This window comes from Lathamus discolor, chromosome 14, assembly GCF_037157495.1.
Source record: "Lathamus discolor isolate bLatDis1 chromosome 14, bLatDis1.hap1, whole genome shotgun sequence".
Classification (NCBI taxonomy): Eukaryota; Metazoa; Chordata; class Aves; order Psittaciformes; family Psittacidae; genus Lathamus; species Lathamus discolor.
In genome coordinates, this window is record NC_088897.1 from 10,725,427 (window position 1) to 10,745,781 (window position 20,355).

Consider the following 20,355-nt stretch of genomic DNA (forward strand, 5'->3'; position numbering starts at 1 on the left):
AAGGCACAGGGACACATCGCAAGCAATCACTCAGTGAAAGCCACATCCATCGCCCACCAACACAGAGAAGCCAACCCCCCCCAACCCCGGCCCAACGCAGCAGCTGGGGTAAAGCTCTGCCCCCCAAGACCTGCAGCAGCCCCAAAACGCCTTTCCCCACCCGCTGGCACCAGAACAGCATCCTGCTCCCTGGCCTTTAACAGGAACCGAACTGAGGATGCCCTCCCCTTGATGCAGTCACGCAGAGCTGAAGTCATCTCATGGCTTTCTGCTTTCCCTTTCTACTTTCCTTTAACTTCTTTCTTTCTCCCCTCCCTCCTCCTTGCTTTCAAAGCACGGGGCTAAACTGCAGCCTATTGTTGCATGCAGACATCTGTGCTGCAGCCAGCCCCAGCAAGTCGCTGCCAGGCTTCCCTTTTGAAGCTCTAATGGAGTTTCTCCACCAAACTCTCCTCGTCCTGTGAGAGGAGGAGTTGAGGAGGTCGGAAAGGCTTTAAATCCACTGGTTTGAAGGCCAAAACATGCCAGCACCCAGCGCTTAGGTTGGTGCGAGATGCTCCCACTGCAGGAGGTTCAGTGGTTGCTCCTATCTACAACCCCAACAGCAAACTCCTCTTGTTGGTTGCTCATCGAGTTCCCTGCGCAAGGCATGAGAATACACGTGGAAAAAATCCTTGTTGTGCTATAGGGAAGAGCTCAAAACATCATCGTAAGCACAGTGCAATTCCCTCTCCATCACTTCAGTCTCCTCTGGGAAGAGATCCCGGCGTGTGGAGAATGAGTGATGAGGTGGATGATGCCCAAAGGCAAGCAGATGTGGGCATACTGGGTGTAAGCGATGTATCTTGCCCGCACAGAGGAAAGCAAAATCCAAACAGTGTGACAATATGGCTTTCAGTGGGTCCATTTGGCCACCCAATACACTGGTGCCGAAACCCTTCTGAAAAGGAGGTCATTTTAATTCAAATTCAAGCAGAAATGGAACAAACTCCATAAAGGCCGTTTTAACACGGATGAGGTCGTTCCCAGCAGGGCCCACTATAACTGAGCTCATCCACTTGATCTTTCCTGACTTTCCCCAGGTACGCAGCCATGTGGCCAAGCACCTCCCATGCCTCATCCTGCTCAAGGTTAGGGCCAAGCACTCACTGGCACCAGAGACTCCGCAATGGTGTTTGTAATGGGAGGATGTGCTCCCGAATCAACTCGCTTTATGAAATGGCCAAGAAGCCACCAGCTGGTCCTGGAAGGGGATGAAGGGCTCTCCTATGAGAGGAAGCATTTGGCTTCTTGCAGGAAAAACGCATTTCTTTGGCATGGGAAATGCACATTTGGGCTTGCTGAGCCCTCTCTCAGCACGGCTCCAGCAGTGAGCTCCCTGCAGAGCCCTTCCCAAGCTCTGCTTACGTCCCCTCTCCAGCCATCCACGTAGCAGCGGGAGGCTTGAAAAGGCAGCAAAACCAAGCCAGCTCCTGATTTCCCACTGCAGAAGGGCCCTCGGTGGTGGAGCTGGGTCTATGGGGTGCAGGATTTGGGTCATGGACCTGGGAACAGCCAGCAAAACCCTTGCAGAGCTGTCAAATGAGCATGTAGAGCTGGCTCCCTTTCCTGGGGGCTCTTTGCCAGGAGAAGAGCATCTCCACCTTGGATAAAGCTCTCCTTTCTGTTCTGCAGGGTTGTATTTTACAAGGAGAGCTGTAGGTCCACAGGAACTCAACAGCCAGACAAAGACCAGCAGCAAATCAGGTTCTATCTTATTTCAAATGACCCAAGAGAGGGATGTTTTCATACAAAGCTATCCCAGATACTAGGAAGTGGTTTGTGGGAAATTCTACTGAGAATATGGTAAAAGAGACACAGAAATAGACATGGACATAGATGTTGTGCAGAAACAATGCAAACCAAGCAAGCAGCTCCAGATGTTTGGCTACCGAATGTTCATACTGGAAATCCTACTCCATTCCCTATGTTTTGCTAGGATATAGGCTTTACCATCAACAACTCCCTCTGAAAGAAGTATAGGTAAAAGCAGCTGTCTAAAGCAGCACAAATGAAAGGCAAAGAGAGGAGCAGGAGGACCGCTCTTCTATCAAGCACTAAATCACACTTTGGTAGAAGCCTATCAGAGAGTAAAACTTCCCTTCCAGCAGCAACCCTTTTGTACTGAAAGGAGCATTTTGGAGGCCTTGCAAGAACTGAGAAGAGGAAAACTCACCCCATTTCCTGGCAAAGCCCAAGCCCAGCAACCAAACCACCCGGTGCAACTCCAAGCCCCACACCCAAGCCTGCAGTGACCAGGCCAGGTATGCAGAGACTGGGATGCCAGCCCCGAAACTGGAAGTGCTTTTACATAAGCCTAATGGCAGGTTGTGGCCACAATTAGCACGTAACTTAAGCAGCACTTTTGGTCTTACTGGAGAAGCCTGAAGCGCAGCGGCTGAAGGTGTCCCTTAGCAGATGGCAGGTACTCAGTGCCAGGGCTCTCAGCATTGGCTCTGGCTCCAAGCGTGGTGTAATTAACAGTTTGAGGAGCCCTTGGTTGACAGCAGCATAAAACTCAATGAGGGAGAAAGCCTGCAACCGGTGCAAACCCTAAGTTGGCCTCAACCTGGGGATGCCTGGGCAGAAGCTGCCCACCGGGGTAATAACCAGGCTCAAGGGAACTGCCTGACCCATTGCTCCTCACCATGCTGGCTGCAGCCGGTCTCCATTAACTCCTTGGTCCAAAAGGAGCAACTGGTTTTGATCAAATGAACCCAATACTCAGCCACTGGCACATGCATTAACTCCATGGCTCAAAACCCCCCAAATCCTCTACATATCAACGGTGCAAATCCTCTCCCCAGTATGGCCCAAACTGTGAACGCACGAGATCGCCACATCTAGCCATCACATGCTGGTTGCAGAGATGGGAGTTGATGCTGACCATCCTAAGATGAACCAGCAAGAGACTGAGCACCAGCAAGGTCAATTCTTTCGCTCTCAGTAAAGAGTTTGCTCCTGTTCAACTCTTATAAGAGCCAAACTAGCCCTGGACAACACGAACCTGGGCAACCCATGGCTGAAGACATCTACAGTGGTTGCCCCAACACAGCACTGAGCTCACCTCTGGCAACCACAGACTACCAAGGACCCCAGCAATGAAACCTTGCCTTGCACGAGCCCAAATGAGGAGCTGGGGAAGCTGCAGCAGGAGCAGAACATGGAGAAGGGGGATTTGTAGAAACAAAGAAAAGAAATGGAACCCAATCCTGCAGCTCAGCCCCGCTACACGCAGCGCTCAGCGTCCGCTTTGACGAGAGGCCAAAGCGCGATGCATTAGATTCAGTGTTGACACACCAAAATGAAAAGCAATGTACAATAGGGCTTATCAAGAGAGCCAGAAGCATGAGATGAATGGGACTGCAGCAACTCAGGAAGTTATTCGGAAGGATCCTGGAGTAATATTACACTTGGACTTCAGAGAAGCAATTAAAGGTGGCAATAAAATGCGAGGTGATGGATGACCTGGAGGGGAATGTGTAAGATAAAGGGAAATTGCAAAGAAAGAGTAGAAATCTCTTTGGTGAGAGCTACTGGGGGGTACCCAGAGCAGCAGAGCACAAGATGAGCAGCAGTCAAAGCACCATGGGGAACCTGCATGCTACTTTGCGCCCAATAGCTGCATCGCCCCACGCTGCGATGCCTAATGCCACTGATTGCAGCTTCAGCCAGGATGCGCGCAGTGAAAGTGTGACTTTGGAGGAGGCTTTTGAGCAGCAACACATGCTCCTGACACACACAGCAAGATCCTCGGCCAAATACATTGGACCCATTCGGCGCTGTAAACAAAGTCGCTAACAGGAAAGCTATTCAGATGCCGCTGTTCATTCTTTGGAGGGTCACCGGACCATCTTTTTAGTGACAAATGCATCTGTAGCCTCCTGACACAGGGAGTTACCACAAAGCAAAGCAAGCAGCTCCGGAAGAGTCATTCATTGCCCTGGGAATGGTTAATCGTTATATAGCTGCTGTGGAACAGCAGAGACAGGAAAACACCCAAGGTGCTGCACTGACTGGACTGCAAATGGGAGGAGAGGTTGGAGGTGCCAAGCGCTAACATCTGCTGAAGTCAATGTATTCAGTGGATGATGGCACTCGCCTTCCTCCTACGCACACAGACAGGGAGGATTGATTTTGGAGCCTTGGGGACACAGAACCCCAGAGAGGTTCAGCCGCTTGCCATCAGTCACTGCCATGCTCCAAAAGCAGTCAGCATCATCCCTCACCTACAGACCTGGTGGCTGTGCCTACCCACGTGGCCTCAGGCTCTCTGCCCCTTCTCGGGGTGATGCACGCAGGATGCAGATGCTTGCTGCACAAAGATGGGTGCACAGCGCTTGGCATGGTTTCTGTGATACCATTCCCTGCCGGAACCAGCATTTCCTAGGGGGCATCCCATCTGGAACCGCAGGTCGGAGCCCAGCGCCTGCCATTGCTGCTGAATGCAGGAGCCCCTCGCTGTTCTTTGTACCCTTCTCCCCCCAAGGGCTGAACCAGAAGCAGATTAGATTATTTATGTCCCAGATGTAGGACATCACGTAGAGATTTTCCCAGCCCTATGGAGCCTGTCTCAGCTGCACCGCACCAGATCCCACGGGAAGCAAACCCCAGCCCAGTCCGTTCCTGCTGCTGGAGGAGAGCAGGAGCGTCCCCGGGATACCACTGCAAATATTAATGTCATTCCATGGGGGCTCTCAGCCCATGACGTGCACCAGGGCCTGGGAAGGGGCGGCACAGAACCCCTGGCATCGCTCCCTGTTGCTCCCTGCTGCAGGCGGGCACAGAAACATGAATCCCAAGGCAAGGGCATAACCTCCAGAGCAACACTGCCTTCAGCTCATTAATCACTGCGGGTGCCCCCATGGGCACCAAGAGAACGGATGTACCCGTTTCTTGCAGACAGGAGCTGAGATTGAATCATGGTATCTATTAGAGCCACTTTCACCCATCTTGACAGACGGTGAGTGGGACTGTTCTGCCTAAACCAAGTCAGATGCGGCCATAAGCCATGGGCAATTCCTCAGTCATCAATCACCTGATAGGAAACCCCTCCTTATTAAACCCCTCAAACTCTCCTTATTAAACCATTCACGTCTGCAAATCCACCTTGCCAGCAGATCATTTGCTTGCTCAGTATTCCCATGCTTGTGAGTTAGGTTAGAAATAGGTATTAAAATACCCATCCAAGTGCCCAAATCCCCCAGTTCTCCCCTCCAGCCATGCTGTATGAGAGGTCCCCACCACACACTCTTCAGTGCTCCAGGTAAATAACTAACGCTCCCACCAGGAGGCAGGAATCGATGCACTTCCTTCCTCTGCAGTAAATTACGTTCTGATTAAAAGCTAAATGAGCTGAACTCAAACGCCAATTACCATCAGAAAACATCAATAACAGGAGTTGTTAGTGTTTAATGAGGTACCTGTTTCTTCACCCATCATCTCCCTCAGGGACACTTAGTGGAGAGGCTGCAGGTGAAGTGTGTGGCGGGATGGACAGGATGCTCAGCTCGTGGGATGGGGATGGAAACCTGCCTTTGCGCTGGCGTTTCTGTGCAATGACACACAGCTGACAACCCTTGCTTATACTGGCTTGAGGGCCTAAGGAAGAGGCAGGTAAGATCTGACTTAACCACGGGAGATGGCATAGATGGGCAAGTATGAAACGAGGGAAGAATGATTTGCCAGTAATGGTACCATCACAGCCCATCTGAACCTCACTGGTATTGCCTGTTAGGCTTAACGCTTCAAAACCCTGCAAAGTGCAATTTCCCCCTGTTTCCAATTTGCTCTGCTCAGCTTTAGCTCACACAGGGGCTTTAGAGAACATCTCTCTCTTTGAAAGGAAAAGACGAGCAGAAGGCATGGCACATTAAGGTAGGAAAGAACCAGAGTTGTCATTAGTGGGGTCTGAGCTTCGCAGCCTGTTTCATACTGCAGGGTAATGCGTTGCAGATAACTCCTGATGGCTATCTAAGACATCTTCACACTAGGAACAAGACCAGCAAAAATAAGCCATTCATACAGAATACAGCATTGACTTGATACAGAATTGACTTAGCTGAATCCGCATCACCCCCTTTGCTTTTATATCAGGTATTTTAGGTTTTAGAGCGTTCTCATTCCTAAATCAGCTTCCTTTTATGCTGTTTTGCACAGCAAAGGACAAAGAATACTTGGTGTTCTCATAGCACTTTGCATCCAGAACCTGAGAGCCTTGTAGGATGTGCAAGATGCATTTTCCTTGCACATCTAATAGCAAAAGGGAAAGGTTAAGAAACTCGCCGAGGCTGACAAGCTCACCCATCAGTCTGTGCCCGAGTGTCCCTCAATGTGCCATTGTCTCATACCTATCATTTCAGCTGTAAAAATGAGCATGATGTCAGAGACTTGGAGTGATAATGCGAATTCGAGACCAAATAACAACACGTACAGCAGAGGGGATGGATTATGTGCTTGGTTGGGGGATAGGGGCACCGAGGGTCACGGTGTCCTGATTATATTCGCTCTGTATCAACTGGATTTATTAATCCAGTTTTAGCCACACGTCGCAGCACAAAGGGTAGTAAATAAGAGGGGAAAATTGCTCATTTTAGCCTCGATGCTCCTGCATCTTAAAAATGCAGGGCATAAAATAGTCCATCATCACCTGTAAGTGAAATCCTCATACCTGAGGCCTGAAGGGAAGGTTAGAGATGGATGATTTCATCCAGATCCCAGTAACCACTTTTCCTTTCCCTTCTTTCTTGTTTTCACGGGTGACAATTCATGGAAGCAAACCCATAGCACAAACCTGCTCAATTCGGAGCTCATGCAGAAGACATCTGAGCCAGGCTCGGGGCTAAGCAGCTCTTTCTCAGGCGACCCAGCAGCAAACAAGAAACCAGATCTCCATTCTATCCAGAGCTAAATCCCTTTGACTTCCAGTCCCAGTCAACCACTGCTCCAGCCACAGCAACTGCACAGAAGAGTTTATAATGCCCTCCCTAACACATTGCTGTCACCATATACCTTGAAACACTACAAACCTTGGTGGGGGGGAAGCCGAGGACAACATTACCTGAGATGCTTGCCCATATCTAACCACTGGGATCCCATCTTTCACCCATCTTCTTAGTGGAGCTGCAGCCTACTAGGTGCAGGCACCAATAGAAGAATGGACAGGCAAAGCTGGACTTCGGGACAGGGTTTTGCTAGGCTGCTTTGCCAACCTTTCTATGACCACCAAAAGAGCTTTCCCTCGTAGAAAGCAGCAGGATGGGGACCAGCAAAGCCAAATTCTCACTGTGTCTTTATGCTGGGGAGCCTTCAGGGGCTGGAGGCACTTCCATGGTACATCCCCATGACAGGAAGAACTGGTGCAACCAAACACCTTGAGGTCACAAGGGAAAAAAGGCACCTTCACTGAAGGCTTTCTCCTCTTCCCTGGCTCTGCTCCGCACTTATCCCGAGTTCAAGTCCTCAAACTGGAGGAAAACCTGACTCACTCCCTATCGCAGTCATCAGTCACCCATACACGTGGCTCTGGTCTGTGGAAAAAAGAACCCAGTTTAATTTTCCAGTGGTTTATGGCCAAATATTCCCGCTGGCAGAGAGAGCTGTGAATTTTTTATGGGGGCCCTTTGCTCCTTACACGTTTGTGTTTTCAGCTCCTTTGCCTGGAACGACTCCCATTGGAAACCTGAGTGGCTGCAAGCAAGGATAGAGGGCAGCGGGGCAGCTCTGTCCCACGCCATGCGGCTTCGGTACAGCTTTTGTTCCCTTTCCCCATTCACTGGGCTGACAGACATCACCCTGGGGATCGAGAGCACCATCGGCTGTGCCTGGAGCTGAGCTCCTTTCCAAGGAACCCGCCTGGCACCTTTCCATGTGGCACGAGGCAGGATGATAAAACACTGCCCAAGGGCATGGCCATGGGGAAGAAAACACTTGTTCAAATGTCCCTGATCCTGTGCAAGCACCCCCATGGACTGGTGCTGGAAAACTTGCTTGGTCTGAGGTTCCTGGAGAGCAAACCTGCCTTTTCTAACAAGTGCTGGGGTAATGAATGGTTGGATTTGATGATCTTAAAGGTCTTTTCCAAAGGAGTTGATCCTTTGATTCTATAATAAGCCCCCCAAGGTTTGCAATAGCTGCACAAGGCCGTAAGTACAGAGCGCAGTACCTATGGCCACCACTCAACACGTCATTCATAGACTCATAGAATAGTTAAGGTTGGAAAGGACCTCAAGATCATCCAGTTTCAACACCCCTGCCATGGGCAGGGACACCTCACACTAAACCATCCCACCCAAGGCTTCATCCAACCTGGCCTTGAACACTGCCAGGGATGGAGCACTCACAACCTCCCTGGGCAACCCATTCCAGTGCCTCACCACCCTCACAGGAAAGAATTTCCTCCTTAGATCCAATCTAAACTTCCCCTGTTTAAGTTTGAACCCATTACCCCTGTCCTGTCACTGCAGTCCCTGATGAAGAGTCCCTCCCCAGCATCCCTATAGGCCCCCTTCAGGTACTGGAAGCTGCTCTGAGGTCCCCACGCAGCCTTCTCTTCTCCAGGCTGAACAGCCCCAACTTCCTCAGCCTGTCTTCATACGTGAGGTGCTCCAGTCCCTGATCATCCTCGTGGGCCCTCCTCTGGACTTGTTCCAGCAGTTCCATGTCCTTTTTATGCTGAGGACACCAGCACTGCACACAATGCTCCAGGTGAGGTCTCACATGCAATGGCATTGACTCCACCTGAAAGCTTCCCCATCAGACAGCAACCCAGCAAGCCCCAGAGCAGAGCTGGGTGGTGGCTCTCTCACAGCTCCATTGGTGTTTCTGGGGATGCCATGGGCTCACTCCAGCCCCTTGAGGAAGGAATACTCAAGACATGGGTTTGGCTGAGCTGCGTTGTACGCTCGCGATGGGACCAAATCCAAAGCCTGACTTCCAATCCAGCTCACCCAAACAATTCCCACTCAGCCAAAGCACTCCAGGCTCAAGCTGAAGTTGTTGCCTTGCTGCTGGCTTGAATTTGCTCGCTGGAATAAGCATCCCCTGAGCTGTGAGAGCCCAGGCCAGCTTTTTCCTGGCCATAAGGCCCAGGATGTGTTTACCCAGAGCTCGGAAAAACAATTCAGCTTTTATTTTAGCTCAGAGACCCAGGGGTCACCTTTAAGCTGAGGGTGATATAAATAGAGACTAATGGAAAAAGCAATGGACAGAGAGTCAGGGAAGTGTTCTCTCCAGGAGGGAGGAGGAAAGCAAGACCCCATAACCCCGAGCAGACACATATTTAATAGAGCAGGTTAAAAGGGGCCAGGGTCAGCCCCATCTGTTCCGCCTCCCTATGGATGGGGGCAAGTTCACAGCTGCCACCACCTACGCATCTATGTATATTCATGCTATGGGATGCAGCAGCAGGCAGAGCAGAGGCTGGAACACCTCCCATGTGAAGCCAGGCTGAGAACATTGTACAGCCTGGAGAAGAGAAGCTGCCTGGAGACCTCAGAGCAGCTTCCAGTGTCTGAAGGGGGCTGCATGGAGAGGGGCTCGTCGTCGGGGACTGCAGCGATAGGACAAAGGGTGATGGATTTAAACTTAAACAGAAGGGATTGAAGCTGGATATAAGGAATCAATTCTGCCCTGTGAAAGTGGTGAGGCCCTGGAACAGGCTGACCAAGAGAGACGCGAATGCTCCATCCCTGGCAGTGTTCAAGGGCAGGTCGGACACAGGGGCTTGGAGCTGCTCTAGTGGAAGGTGTCCCTGCCTGTGGCAGGGGGGTGGAACTGGATGAGCTTTAAGGCCCTTTCCAACCCAAACCATCCTGTGATCGTATGATTCAGTATTAGGAGTCTGCATTTCCATGCTTACACTGGCACGAGCTCCTTCGCAGCGCTTAGTGCCAAGAGAAACATGCCGGGGGGGCATGCAAAAGCAGGTACCGGGCAGCGGAGCAGCCTCAGGTTGCTTTGATGAGGAGCAGCTCATCCACTTGGCCATGGCTCACCGTGAGTCTCCCAGGGCAAAACGTGGAGGAGAAACCAGCTTAGTCACGATGCTTTGGAAAGGGGTAACCTCAGAGGGGGAATGGGGCCTCTGCCTGGACACGTGCCCGTCAAAATGGGTTTCTCCAGTTTCCCATCTCATTGCCCCATGGGGGAGGAGAGGAAAGGATCTTATTCTCCATAAGAAAGGGGATAGGGATATAGGAGCATCCTTGTGCGGGTTTAGCTATGCAGCACTGTGTGTGTATCGTGACATGGGACATCCATCCCTAGGCTGAAGATGGTGATGTGGGTCCCTGATGTCCCCAGGCCATGTCCGCACTCTACTGCACCCATTCCACCCTTCCCAACAGTCTAGAGAGTTCTATGGAGCACTTCCAGAGCCTGTTCCACACCACAGACCAGGCTGACACACTCTGAGCATCCCCACGGCTTTTCCTCAGCAAAATTAAGAGAAAAAGCAATTTCCCCCATTTTTAAATACTGTTGGAGGCTATTATTGAGGAAAACATCCACAGGAAGCAGCAGTCAATAACTCAATCCCTTCATACACTCTCACAGGAAATTAAAGAGCCATTATTAGCAGTAGGCACAGCAGGGCAATGCCTGCAGGTCCCAGCTTGGACTGGATGGAGCCCTGCTCCATCACACCGGTCGCATCACACCTATGGATGGTCCCTTCCCAAGGAAAGCTTTCAAATGCCATGTGCAAGTCAAAAGCAGGCGGGAGATGGGTGAAAGCCTTGCGGTTCAGCAGCAGAGACCAGACCCCATGAGCGAGCTCTGGGTTTGCTGTCTCCAGGAGGGAAAACCAAACATCACACAAGGGCAAGGAACCGACTTTATCCTTGTGAGGCAGAAAGCGTTCCCGATGGGATAGGGTCTTTAACACAGACACACAACGTGGCAAAAAGCGGGAATAATGCGCAAAGCAATGTGCTAGCACCCAAAGTACTAACTTGGTCGTGCTGGAAAGCCTGATGTGATGCTATCAAACCATGATCTCCAAGCAGGTCCTCCTGGTCCAAAGACACACAAGCACAGCAGTAACCAGCAGGCTTTTTCCCTTGCACTCAAGGAGAAGCTTCATGCTCCCCATAGAGTGGTTTTCCACACCAGCAACAGTTATAGAGGTGTGATGAGACCGAAGTACTCACCGGTTTGGGGCAGTGGATGTACCTAGCGAGGCTGATGATCAAGTCGTGAGTGATTGGATCCACCAGGTTTCGAAAGCTGGCATATCGATAGAGGACATCGTCCAGAGAGGTCGACTCCATTCCTAAATCCTATGGAAAACAGGGTAAAGGAGCAATATTAGATGTGCCTGCAATTGCAGCAATGGAAACAGGGTGATAAACTATGGGGGGATTTGGGAAGAGCAAAGTGCTGGACTAGATTGCCTGGGGAAGGGGTGGAAGCTCTGCTGTTGGAGATGGATAAGGATGAGTCAGGAACAGTTCAGATGGAGCTCATCCTGCCCTAGGGATGCATCAGACCTCCTGAGGCCCCCTCCAAGACTATTTCCATGCAATCCTTCGTCAGGAAGACTGCTTTTTGCAGGAGATGCCCAAAGGAAACTCCACCTCTTTCAGGGAGAAAAACCCCTCTCCTACCTAACGGCAGCGTGGATGTTACCTTCCCAGTCTGGTAGAGCTCTACATTAGGATTAAGCAAACATCAACCGAGAGCTGGGTTTGGCACACGATCATACGGCATCACCAGCAAACACCACGTGAAGGAGCCGGTTCCGGGGCTTGGTAGACGCAACCCTGCCCACACAGCTCTTGCCACACTGGGACCTTTGCGGATCAACCCAAGCTCAGCACCTCACCACTTCTCTTGGAGCACCTCAAAGCTGTGGCAATGATCTCTTCAGCTGAAATCAAAACAGAGCCAATAGACCAGGGAATTGCTGCTCCTCTCTCCTGGGAGAGCTTACGTTGCTCACATGAAGCATTCCCTCCTCCCTCCTGGCACGCATCCTTCTACGCACAGATGTCTTTCTCAGCTGCTCCCTAATCTCCCTGCCACACCAGCATTGTCTCTTTTCCACCACATGTCGTATTTCCAAGCGGCTCAAGGCTGAACCTTGTCCGAGGCCAAGTGATGAGCTCATCTGCAGTTTAATAACTTCACACCAGTTCATGCTGTCGGCAGCAAATCACCAATCGCTGCCTTCGGAGTAAACGCCCAGCATCTGGCTCCAGTCGCTTGGGCTCTTTCAGCGCATTCACTTTTCTTAGGGGAGCTTTACCTGGCCAACAAGAGCCATTTGCAAACAGGAAGGGTAGAAGGGTTTAAAATGATGGTATTTATGAGCTGTGGCTTTCTTGGTGTAGGCTGGGGAGGTGTTTTCTTAGGGTGCAGCCAAAGCCCTGCGCCGCGCTGAGAGGGCATTTCAGAGCAGCGTGTTCAAAGGCACATTTACCCCGGTGAGGAAGCCCTTGCTAACGCAGGATTCAGGATTAACAGCACAAAACAAGCAGAGAAAGGAATGCAGAAGTGACTGAACACAACCCAAAGGCTGCGAATGGATCACAAAGCTGCCAGCCTTGGGCAGCTCCCTTCAACTTGAGCTGATCCTGTCTTACCACACTGCGCCCCTTCACTGAGCACATCATAGAATCATAGAATAGTCAGGGTTGGAAAGGACCTCAAGATCATCCAGTTCCAACCCCCTGCCATGGGCAGGGACACCTCACACTAAACCATCCCACCCAAGGCTTCATCCAGCCTGGCCTTGAACACTGCCAGGGAGGGAGCACTCACAACCTCCCTGGGCAACCCATTCCAGTGCCTCACCACCCTCACAGGAAAGAATTTCCTCCTTAGATCCAATCTAAACCTCCCCTGTTTCAGTTTGAACCCGTTACCCCTTGTCCTGTCACTGCAGTCCCTGATGAAGAGTCCCTCCCCAGCATCCCTATAGGCCCCCTTCAGGTACTGGAAGCTGCTCTGAGGTCTCCACGCAGCCTTCTCTTCTCCAGGCTGAACAGCCCCAACTTCCTCAGCCTGTCTTCATACGGGAGGTGCTCCAGTCCCTGATCATCCTCGTGGCCTCCTCTGGACTTGTTCCAGCAGTTCCATGTCCTTTTTATGCTGAGGACACCAGAACTGCACACAATGCTCCAGGTGAGGTCTCACAAGAGCAGAGGGGCAGGATCACCTGCTAAAGCCTTGCTTTGCCGGGCGAGATTAAGGAGTAGGAAGAGTTCATCACTTTGGAGCTGAACAGGAAAGCAGAGTCTCATTCAAGTCCTTTTGCTGCGCATCCTCCCTGCCGTCACCAGTGCCCTTCCTGCAATCTGATCTGTTTCCAGCTTTAAGAGGCTGAGAGGAGGCCAAACCACTTGGCAAGTCCTTGGGGATGGCTTACCCACTGGAAGCAAAGCTTCTTTTACAGCAGTTCGTTACCTTGTGTGTTACAAGCACCAACTGTGATTTGAAGCATTAACACACTCTAAGTATGGTCACTTCTCCTGTCACCAGCTAGTTGCCTTCAGCCTCCACAGGAGGAAGCTTCTGCAAAGGTAGCAATGCAAAGGTATTTGATTAAAAAACCCTAAACACAACATATGCCAAAAAAAAACCCCAAACAACAACAAAAGTGAAGGAATTCGAGGTTTCAATCAAAGAATTCCAGCAGTAAAATGCAATGCCTTCTTGCATGGCCGCCAGCAAATGAAACTTCCCAGCCACAGCCAGGAAAGGCATCAGAGAACACCAAACCAGGTGAGAGCCCAGCGATGGTCAAGTCCTGCTGCCCTGCAGAGCTGATGCTGTGCTAGATGCCCTCTTCAGCCTGGGTCCTTTCTGCAAATGACAATCACAGAAACAGCCCTTCCACCCCAAAACCAGCCCAAACCGAGAGCTCAGCCCTGACTTCCCCAAGACACTACCCATGCAGTGCCATTTCAGAAGGGAAAGATTGGTGCAAGCAAAGCATCTGGGAGCTGTACCCCAGCTTATCCTTCCTTGGTGCCTGATAAAACAACCTGTTATTCCCCTTCTGCTGCCTGTTTAACTGCACCACAACAGCTAACAGCTGAGCAACGAGCTCTTGAAGCTCCAAGTCGGGTTTCCACGAGGTGCACCATGGTGTAATACTCCCCTAAGCCACAAGGAGCCATAAACAGCGCAAATCAAACCCATTTTCACCTATTAGACCATTTATTGCTGCAAATTGAACTGCAATTAGAGGAAAATCCAGCAGCTCCATGTGAGAAGTCATACGAGGAAGCCGGTTATGTTGCTGCTTCCATTATCAGGAAGCAAAGGCAGTTAGAGCTGCCCAAATGAGGTTACTGCGTAAAATGCCACCCCGAGCTCCTGCAATCACGACTGCTCATAAATATCCTGATAGCTGCTATTTCAGCCAGCACCTCCTCCAAAACCTGCTTCTTATCTCTATTAATAGCCAGGGCAGCCCAATGTATTTCCAAGCAGAGAGGTTGGTGTAATAAAGCACGAAGGAAGAGGAGCATTAATATTGTTTGCAATCAATCATCTGCAGCAACTTATCTGGGCAGAATGATATCACAGGGTGAGCATTAACGTGGTGGGGAAGGGTAGACCAGGGGGACAGGCATGTGAGCTGTGACTCAAGCACAGCGTGGGTTGCTCAAAGGCCGTTTTGCTGGATGGAGGACACGTTTAGCTGCTCGATCCCCCAGGCCTTGCGAAGCCTGCCCTTGAAAACAAGCAAACAAAGTCTTTCTTGCCTTTGATCTTTAGGATGCTCGATTCCATCGCAAAGCCTCTGATGTCTGGTTGACTTATGAGGTTAGTAAGACACCGTAAAACTTAGGATTTATGGATTTCCCGGCTGCAATTGGATTCTATACTTCTATGGCTGGCCACGGTGCCTAGAAGCAGCCTCTTCCTGCTTTGCACATGATAAGCCCTGCAGCATTTGCTTCACAGCTAATAAATTTGGTGCTGCTTTGCCTTCCTATAAGATAAGACCAAGCAACGTGGAAGTGCATTGCTGGAAAGGTTATCTGTCTGATGCGCTTCTTGCAGCCCAACGGCTCTGGTCGTCCGTGTACACCCCCTATAAACCATCCATTTATATGGTGCAACCAGGGGTTTTATCAGGCTATAAACGGCTTAATTCCTAACTGGGTGTCCTAAGGAAACAAGGCTGAAATAGTCACACAGTTCATCCATCTCCTCCTCCTCTTCCCCTTTTAAACACAGGAACCAGCGGATTGAGAGAGGAGTAAAGCATCTGAAAGTGATGAATTTAATGATGTTCCAACAGGTTTTGGGTAAAACCAGACCTCAGCAACACAAAGATGCCCAAGTTTGCACCTTTGGAGAGGGAAGGCAGCATTCAGCATCCACACGTGGTTCGGCTGTGGGCAGCCAGTGATGGGACCAATACCTCTGGATGGAGCATCACAGAAGGCACCCTGGGAACCTCCAAACGAGCCAACAATTGCTACTGCAAATCCCCATGTCCAATGCCTAGCCTGGCACCAAAGTGGGGTTCAAATATGCGGGATCGCTTCTGTTTAGCGGAGTCAATACAGGTTTGGAACCAACAATTGCACATTCAAGCCTCAAGTGAGGGTACAGCTATAGAATACCCGATGTTTCAAGGAAGGAGTAAACATTTCCTTGGCAGATTGACTCAAATAATACATGGTAGCAGCTTGGACCCCCTCCAGGAGGCTGGAATTATAGAAACTTGGAGAGGCAGATTAATGGGCAGAGATACGATGCCACCGTCCTGATAATAAACAACTATGACTAAGGGATTCGCAGTAGAAGGCACTGTGTTAGTCTGAAACTGCGAGGCAAATGCAATTGCCCCAAGTGGAGTTTGGCTGGACCACAGCTAACAGGCTTCTTCAGGAAAGTGCCTGTAATATGTAATGAGAACAGACTCGGCTACCCATCCCATTCCGGTTCACAGAGCCAGTGGGATCCCAGTATGGAAGAAGCTTGGAAACACTGTCAGGGGAAGGCGACTCCAGGATTTGCTTTGAACAACTCAGTTTAGAACCATCACTGCCTTTAACACAAGCTCACAAAGTGTTATTCACACATCCCTTCTAAACCAGCAGGACCTGCCTGTATCTTGGTCTCCCATCCAAGCCAGGCTATGCACCAGCCCCAGCCTTGACTGCGCTGTGCTGATGGCTGCCAGCTCCTAACTGCGTCCCTTCACCCTGTCACCCCACATGCAAAAAGGTCTTCATTTCCCTTGCAGAAGTCCGAGATCTCTGTTGGAAAACATACCTACGGGGCAGGATACATCTCGTCTCCTGTCAGGTAAGGATCCAGACTTGTCACCTAAGCTCAGCCTACTGTCAATTCAGACAGAGACTGTGATTCATCCTATTCTAAGGCAGCTGGGCTGACTCAGTCTCTGGCTGGGGCTGTCTCAATCAGTTATCAGCCAAGAAAAGCCCATCTAATTAGTTTATCCTAGACATTTCATGTTTAGGCAACTGGAGCAGGAAAATCCCACTGTCCTCACCTTTGTTTTCCAGCACAGCAAGCGCAGAGCTCTGCATGGCTTTTGTACCCACTCTCCCAGCCAAAGAACAGCCCCATCTGTTCTGCAGCTGATCACCCATCAATACCAGTCACATTCTGAAGTCCTGCTTTAGGCTCCCCCACTGCTTCGCTGGAGGTAGTTAGGAGCTCAAACAACCCTTGTCCTCGGAAGGTGATGGGAGATGACTTATGGGCATTGAATCCCTTTATGCGTGCGTACAGACAATGTACGGCGTCATGCTCACAAGCACTGAATACACACATCTTTAGATCAAGTATTTATAGGAACAAAGGGAAAAAAGGCAGAACCAAGATCCCTGCAGGAAAAAAGACTTCCAAGTAGAAGACAACGCTGTCAGATGGGGAGGAATCACTCTTGCTCATAATTTCCACTGCCTGTTGGAGACCACCCCGCTGTCTGGGCACACAGGCAGGGAACGGCTCCCAATACAAACCCTGCATTCACAAACACCTTCCCCTGTTTGAAATTACAGCCGAGTCTCCACGCACACGCTGCTGTTGATGGGAGTCCTTAGAGCAACACCGAGTCTGCAAGCACTTAGCGCAACCTGCTTCTTATCCCCCCCCTGCACGAAGTGCATCTCATTAACAGCAATGAGCCAAACGCCCTTGGCTTTGCACATCCCTGCAAACACCTCTGCTAATGGATGTGCGAAGAGAATCCAACGATCTTGATGCACGAGGTACACCCTGCACGGCAGCGGGGTTACCCAGCTGAGACCTCAAGGAGCACACTGGGAGAAGCTGGGTTTTCCTCGAGCTGAGGTTCGGTTGATGTATCGGGCAACCAAGATAAGCCTGCGGGAAAGGCAGCATCCCCTGGCCCTGCATTGGGGACCCTCTTTTCTAACAGAAGGAATGGCAGCATGCAAGTCCTCACCTCTTACTTTTCCCTCCCCTCCAACCCAGCTCTCACTTCACAGATTAACACGACACAGCCTGGCTCTGGCATTAATCCTGCTGGACCAGCCTCTGGTTAGTGGGAAAGCAGGATTTATTGCCCTGGCCCACTTGAGCCCCAGCTCCTGTTTCCAGCAGCTGCCACCGCAGGAGATTTCAGGAGGAGGTCAGCGCGGGTCTCCTGATGTACAAGGGTGCAAGCCTGCCCTCTCTGAGCACAGCGTGATCAGCTGTTCCCAGGCGATCCCAATACAGAAGCAATTGCAAATCACGGCTGAAAAGCCACCTTTGCGTTTCTACCCGTTCAAAACGCTGCTTTCTGAAGGTGCCCCCTCCTCTCCCCAGCCAGGATTTGCTGTTACAACCTAAATGTGGGAAAAGAAACTTGATTATTCCAGGGATGAATCCGGGCTGTGCTGCCAATACCACCGAGATGGGGATTACCTCCTCCTATCTGATACAGGGGGTTTGTTTCAATGTCCAGCTCTGCCAAGCAGCGAGCACAGAGCCAGCCATGTCCTGCATTATCTGCAAGCACTGAAATTCCCAGGCACATCACGCTGGTCCTGCAGCATCAGGAATGATGTTACCGTATCATGGGGAAGCCTCCTGGACAGCCCCCCCTGCTCCAAAGAAATCAATCCGTTCCTGCACATACAAGAGCCTGCAATCCAGTAACTGCTATCTAAAACCTGGTTTCACTTCCAAGCCCTGGGCTGATTATTATTGCATTAGCTATGGATGTATTGTTACTGCCCAGTGAATGCTAAGCTCTGCTTCAAAGGGACTGAATTTAGGTGGTGGGAGACTATACAAATGCTTTGACAATTGCTTTGGGATCCCTCAAAGCTCATGGGTGCTAGAATTAAACCCGAGATCTTATTGGTACAAGTGTTAGTGAAACTCAGCACCACTGATCCCTCAACACAGCCCTTTTCCAGAGCAGGTTACCCAAGGGAAGTAATTTAAGACATCTTTGAGAGAGAGAAATGTTCAGGTAACTCTTTAAACCGGCTGAAGGGTGCGAGTGCTACAGAAAGATCATTTCAATGGACAAATTGCAGCTGACTCTCATAAAAATGCATCAAGCCTTTTTTTGTGCCATTTTATACCACTTCTGAAGCCCAGGCCAGGGGAGCACAGGGATAGAAATGGGCTTGCATAGACAGTGGCAAAGGAAGAGCCAGATGCTGCAACAGGCACCACTGGTGCTACCTGAAGGACACCAAATATGCTCCACCACACCGCTGTGGCTCTTGGGCTGCCATCAGTACCTCTGAAAAGCAAGCACTCAAGGGCTGAATCTGAAGGCGAGATGTTTTGCCATAGCCAAAACCATGCCCCTGTAGGCAAGGCAATGGGTATGCTCCTCTCCCATCTTAGCCTGAGCACCCATCCTCTACGTAGGCACCCATGGGTGCATCCCACAGGAGCACGTGTGTATCCTGCAGCACACACAGCACTCAAGTTACTCTTTCCAGCTACCTGGCTGCACTTAACACAAGAATCTGGCTCCGTATCCCTGCAAGGAGACACGTACTAGAGATCTGGCACTTTAAAAGCTTAGAGGGAACCAGATACAGGCAGATTTCGGCTCAAAACGAGAGATGAAAAACTAGGGTTGAACTTGACACTGAACTAAAATCTCCCTGCTCCTTTTCTGCATTAACACTTGCTCCGACTTAACCACAGCCTGTTCCACACCAAGTGTAAAGCTCTTGATGCCTTCTCAACAGTTAAAAGAGGCTTCCAACAAAGGAGCAAACCAAAGAAATCCCACAGCACTCAACTGGTTTTCTTACTGAAGACAGAGCAACAGGAATGGAATAGAAATAAAGGTTTCCACAGCTTCTAATGGCTCGCCAAGGAGGCCAGCATCACACGAGTAATTAATATGGACAACGTGAATTTCAATTCTTTCATTTGCAAATCCAGCATCACAGTTAATCTCAAGCACGGACAAAGTCCATTAATAAAGCAGATTCATGTTAATGGGATTCAAAGCAATGGCAAATCAATCCATAGCACACTTGTATGCTAGAATAATCTATGCTTCGCATAATAATCACGGTAACTGTAATGCTGTGTGCTTATATGGAGACATGCTCAAGACCAGCCCAGGCCACCTAATGAGCTTAGTTGGGCTTATGCTCCCGGTGGGATAGAACCAGGACTGGGGCTGAGCAGCCAAAGCAGAAATATCCAGTAAGAAAACCAGATAAACTCATGCACAAAGGGGTTGCAGCAGGGAGAAGGACTCGGAGGGGGGGTATTTGCTGCAGAGGGGTGGCACTCGCATCCATGAGATGAGGGTGAATCCAATGGACAACTGAGCAGCTCATTGCTGCAAAGGTACCTCCACACGCAGGCAGCCCCCTCATATATTTAAAGGCCTGGTCCCCAGCCCTGGGGCAGTGTGAGCTTATTGAACTAACCCTGATAACCACACCACTTAGTCCCTCTCCAGGGTGAAATCAGTGAGGGAAGGGCAAGTATTCCTTACACCCGTGAGCAGCCACAAGCGAGGCACTGTATTAGCCTATAGCCATCGGGTGCCTCATGCTCAGCAGCTTTACAAGGTGGAAGGGGGGACAATGTCCCCTAAAATCCCTGTCCAAGCCCCTCTGATCTCACACTGGGTGCCTGCCCCTAGAGTTCATCAGCCACTGGTGGGACCTTTCCTGTCCTCCAGATGCATTTACTGATACGCAGCGATCCCAACTCATCCCCTCTTTCCCCTAACCACTGTCCTTGTCATCTTCGATTGCTCAGAGCCAATGTGGGTTATGCAGGGAGTCTTCCCTTGAAGAGACTGGGGAGATTGAGCCCAAGCAAGTTAAACCCACGTCCCCAGACTCACATCTGCTGCCTTCTGCCTTTAACATCCACATTTGC

General features: G+C 50.5%; 1 protein-coding gene across 2 annotated transcripts in view; it reads right to left on the reverse strand.

The window, feature by feature from the left end:
* Window positions 1–20,355, reverse strand: part of LRRC75A (leucine rich repeat containing 75A) — a 76,599-nt gene that overhangs the window by 27,822 nt on the left and 28,422 nt on the right. For both annotated transcript variants that reach the window (XM_065694558.1, XM_065694557.1), the window contains exon 2: window positions 11,190–11,318. In XM_065694558.1, the coding sequence (XP_065550630.1) occupies window positions 11,190–11,318 (129 nt within the window). The remainder of the gene's footprint in view (window positions 1–11,189; window positions 11,319–20,355) is intronic.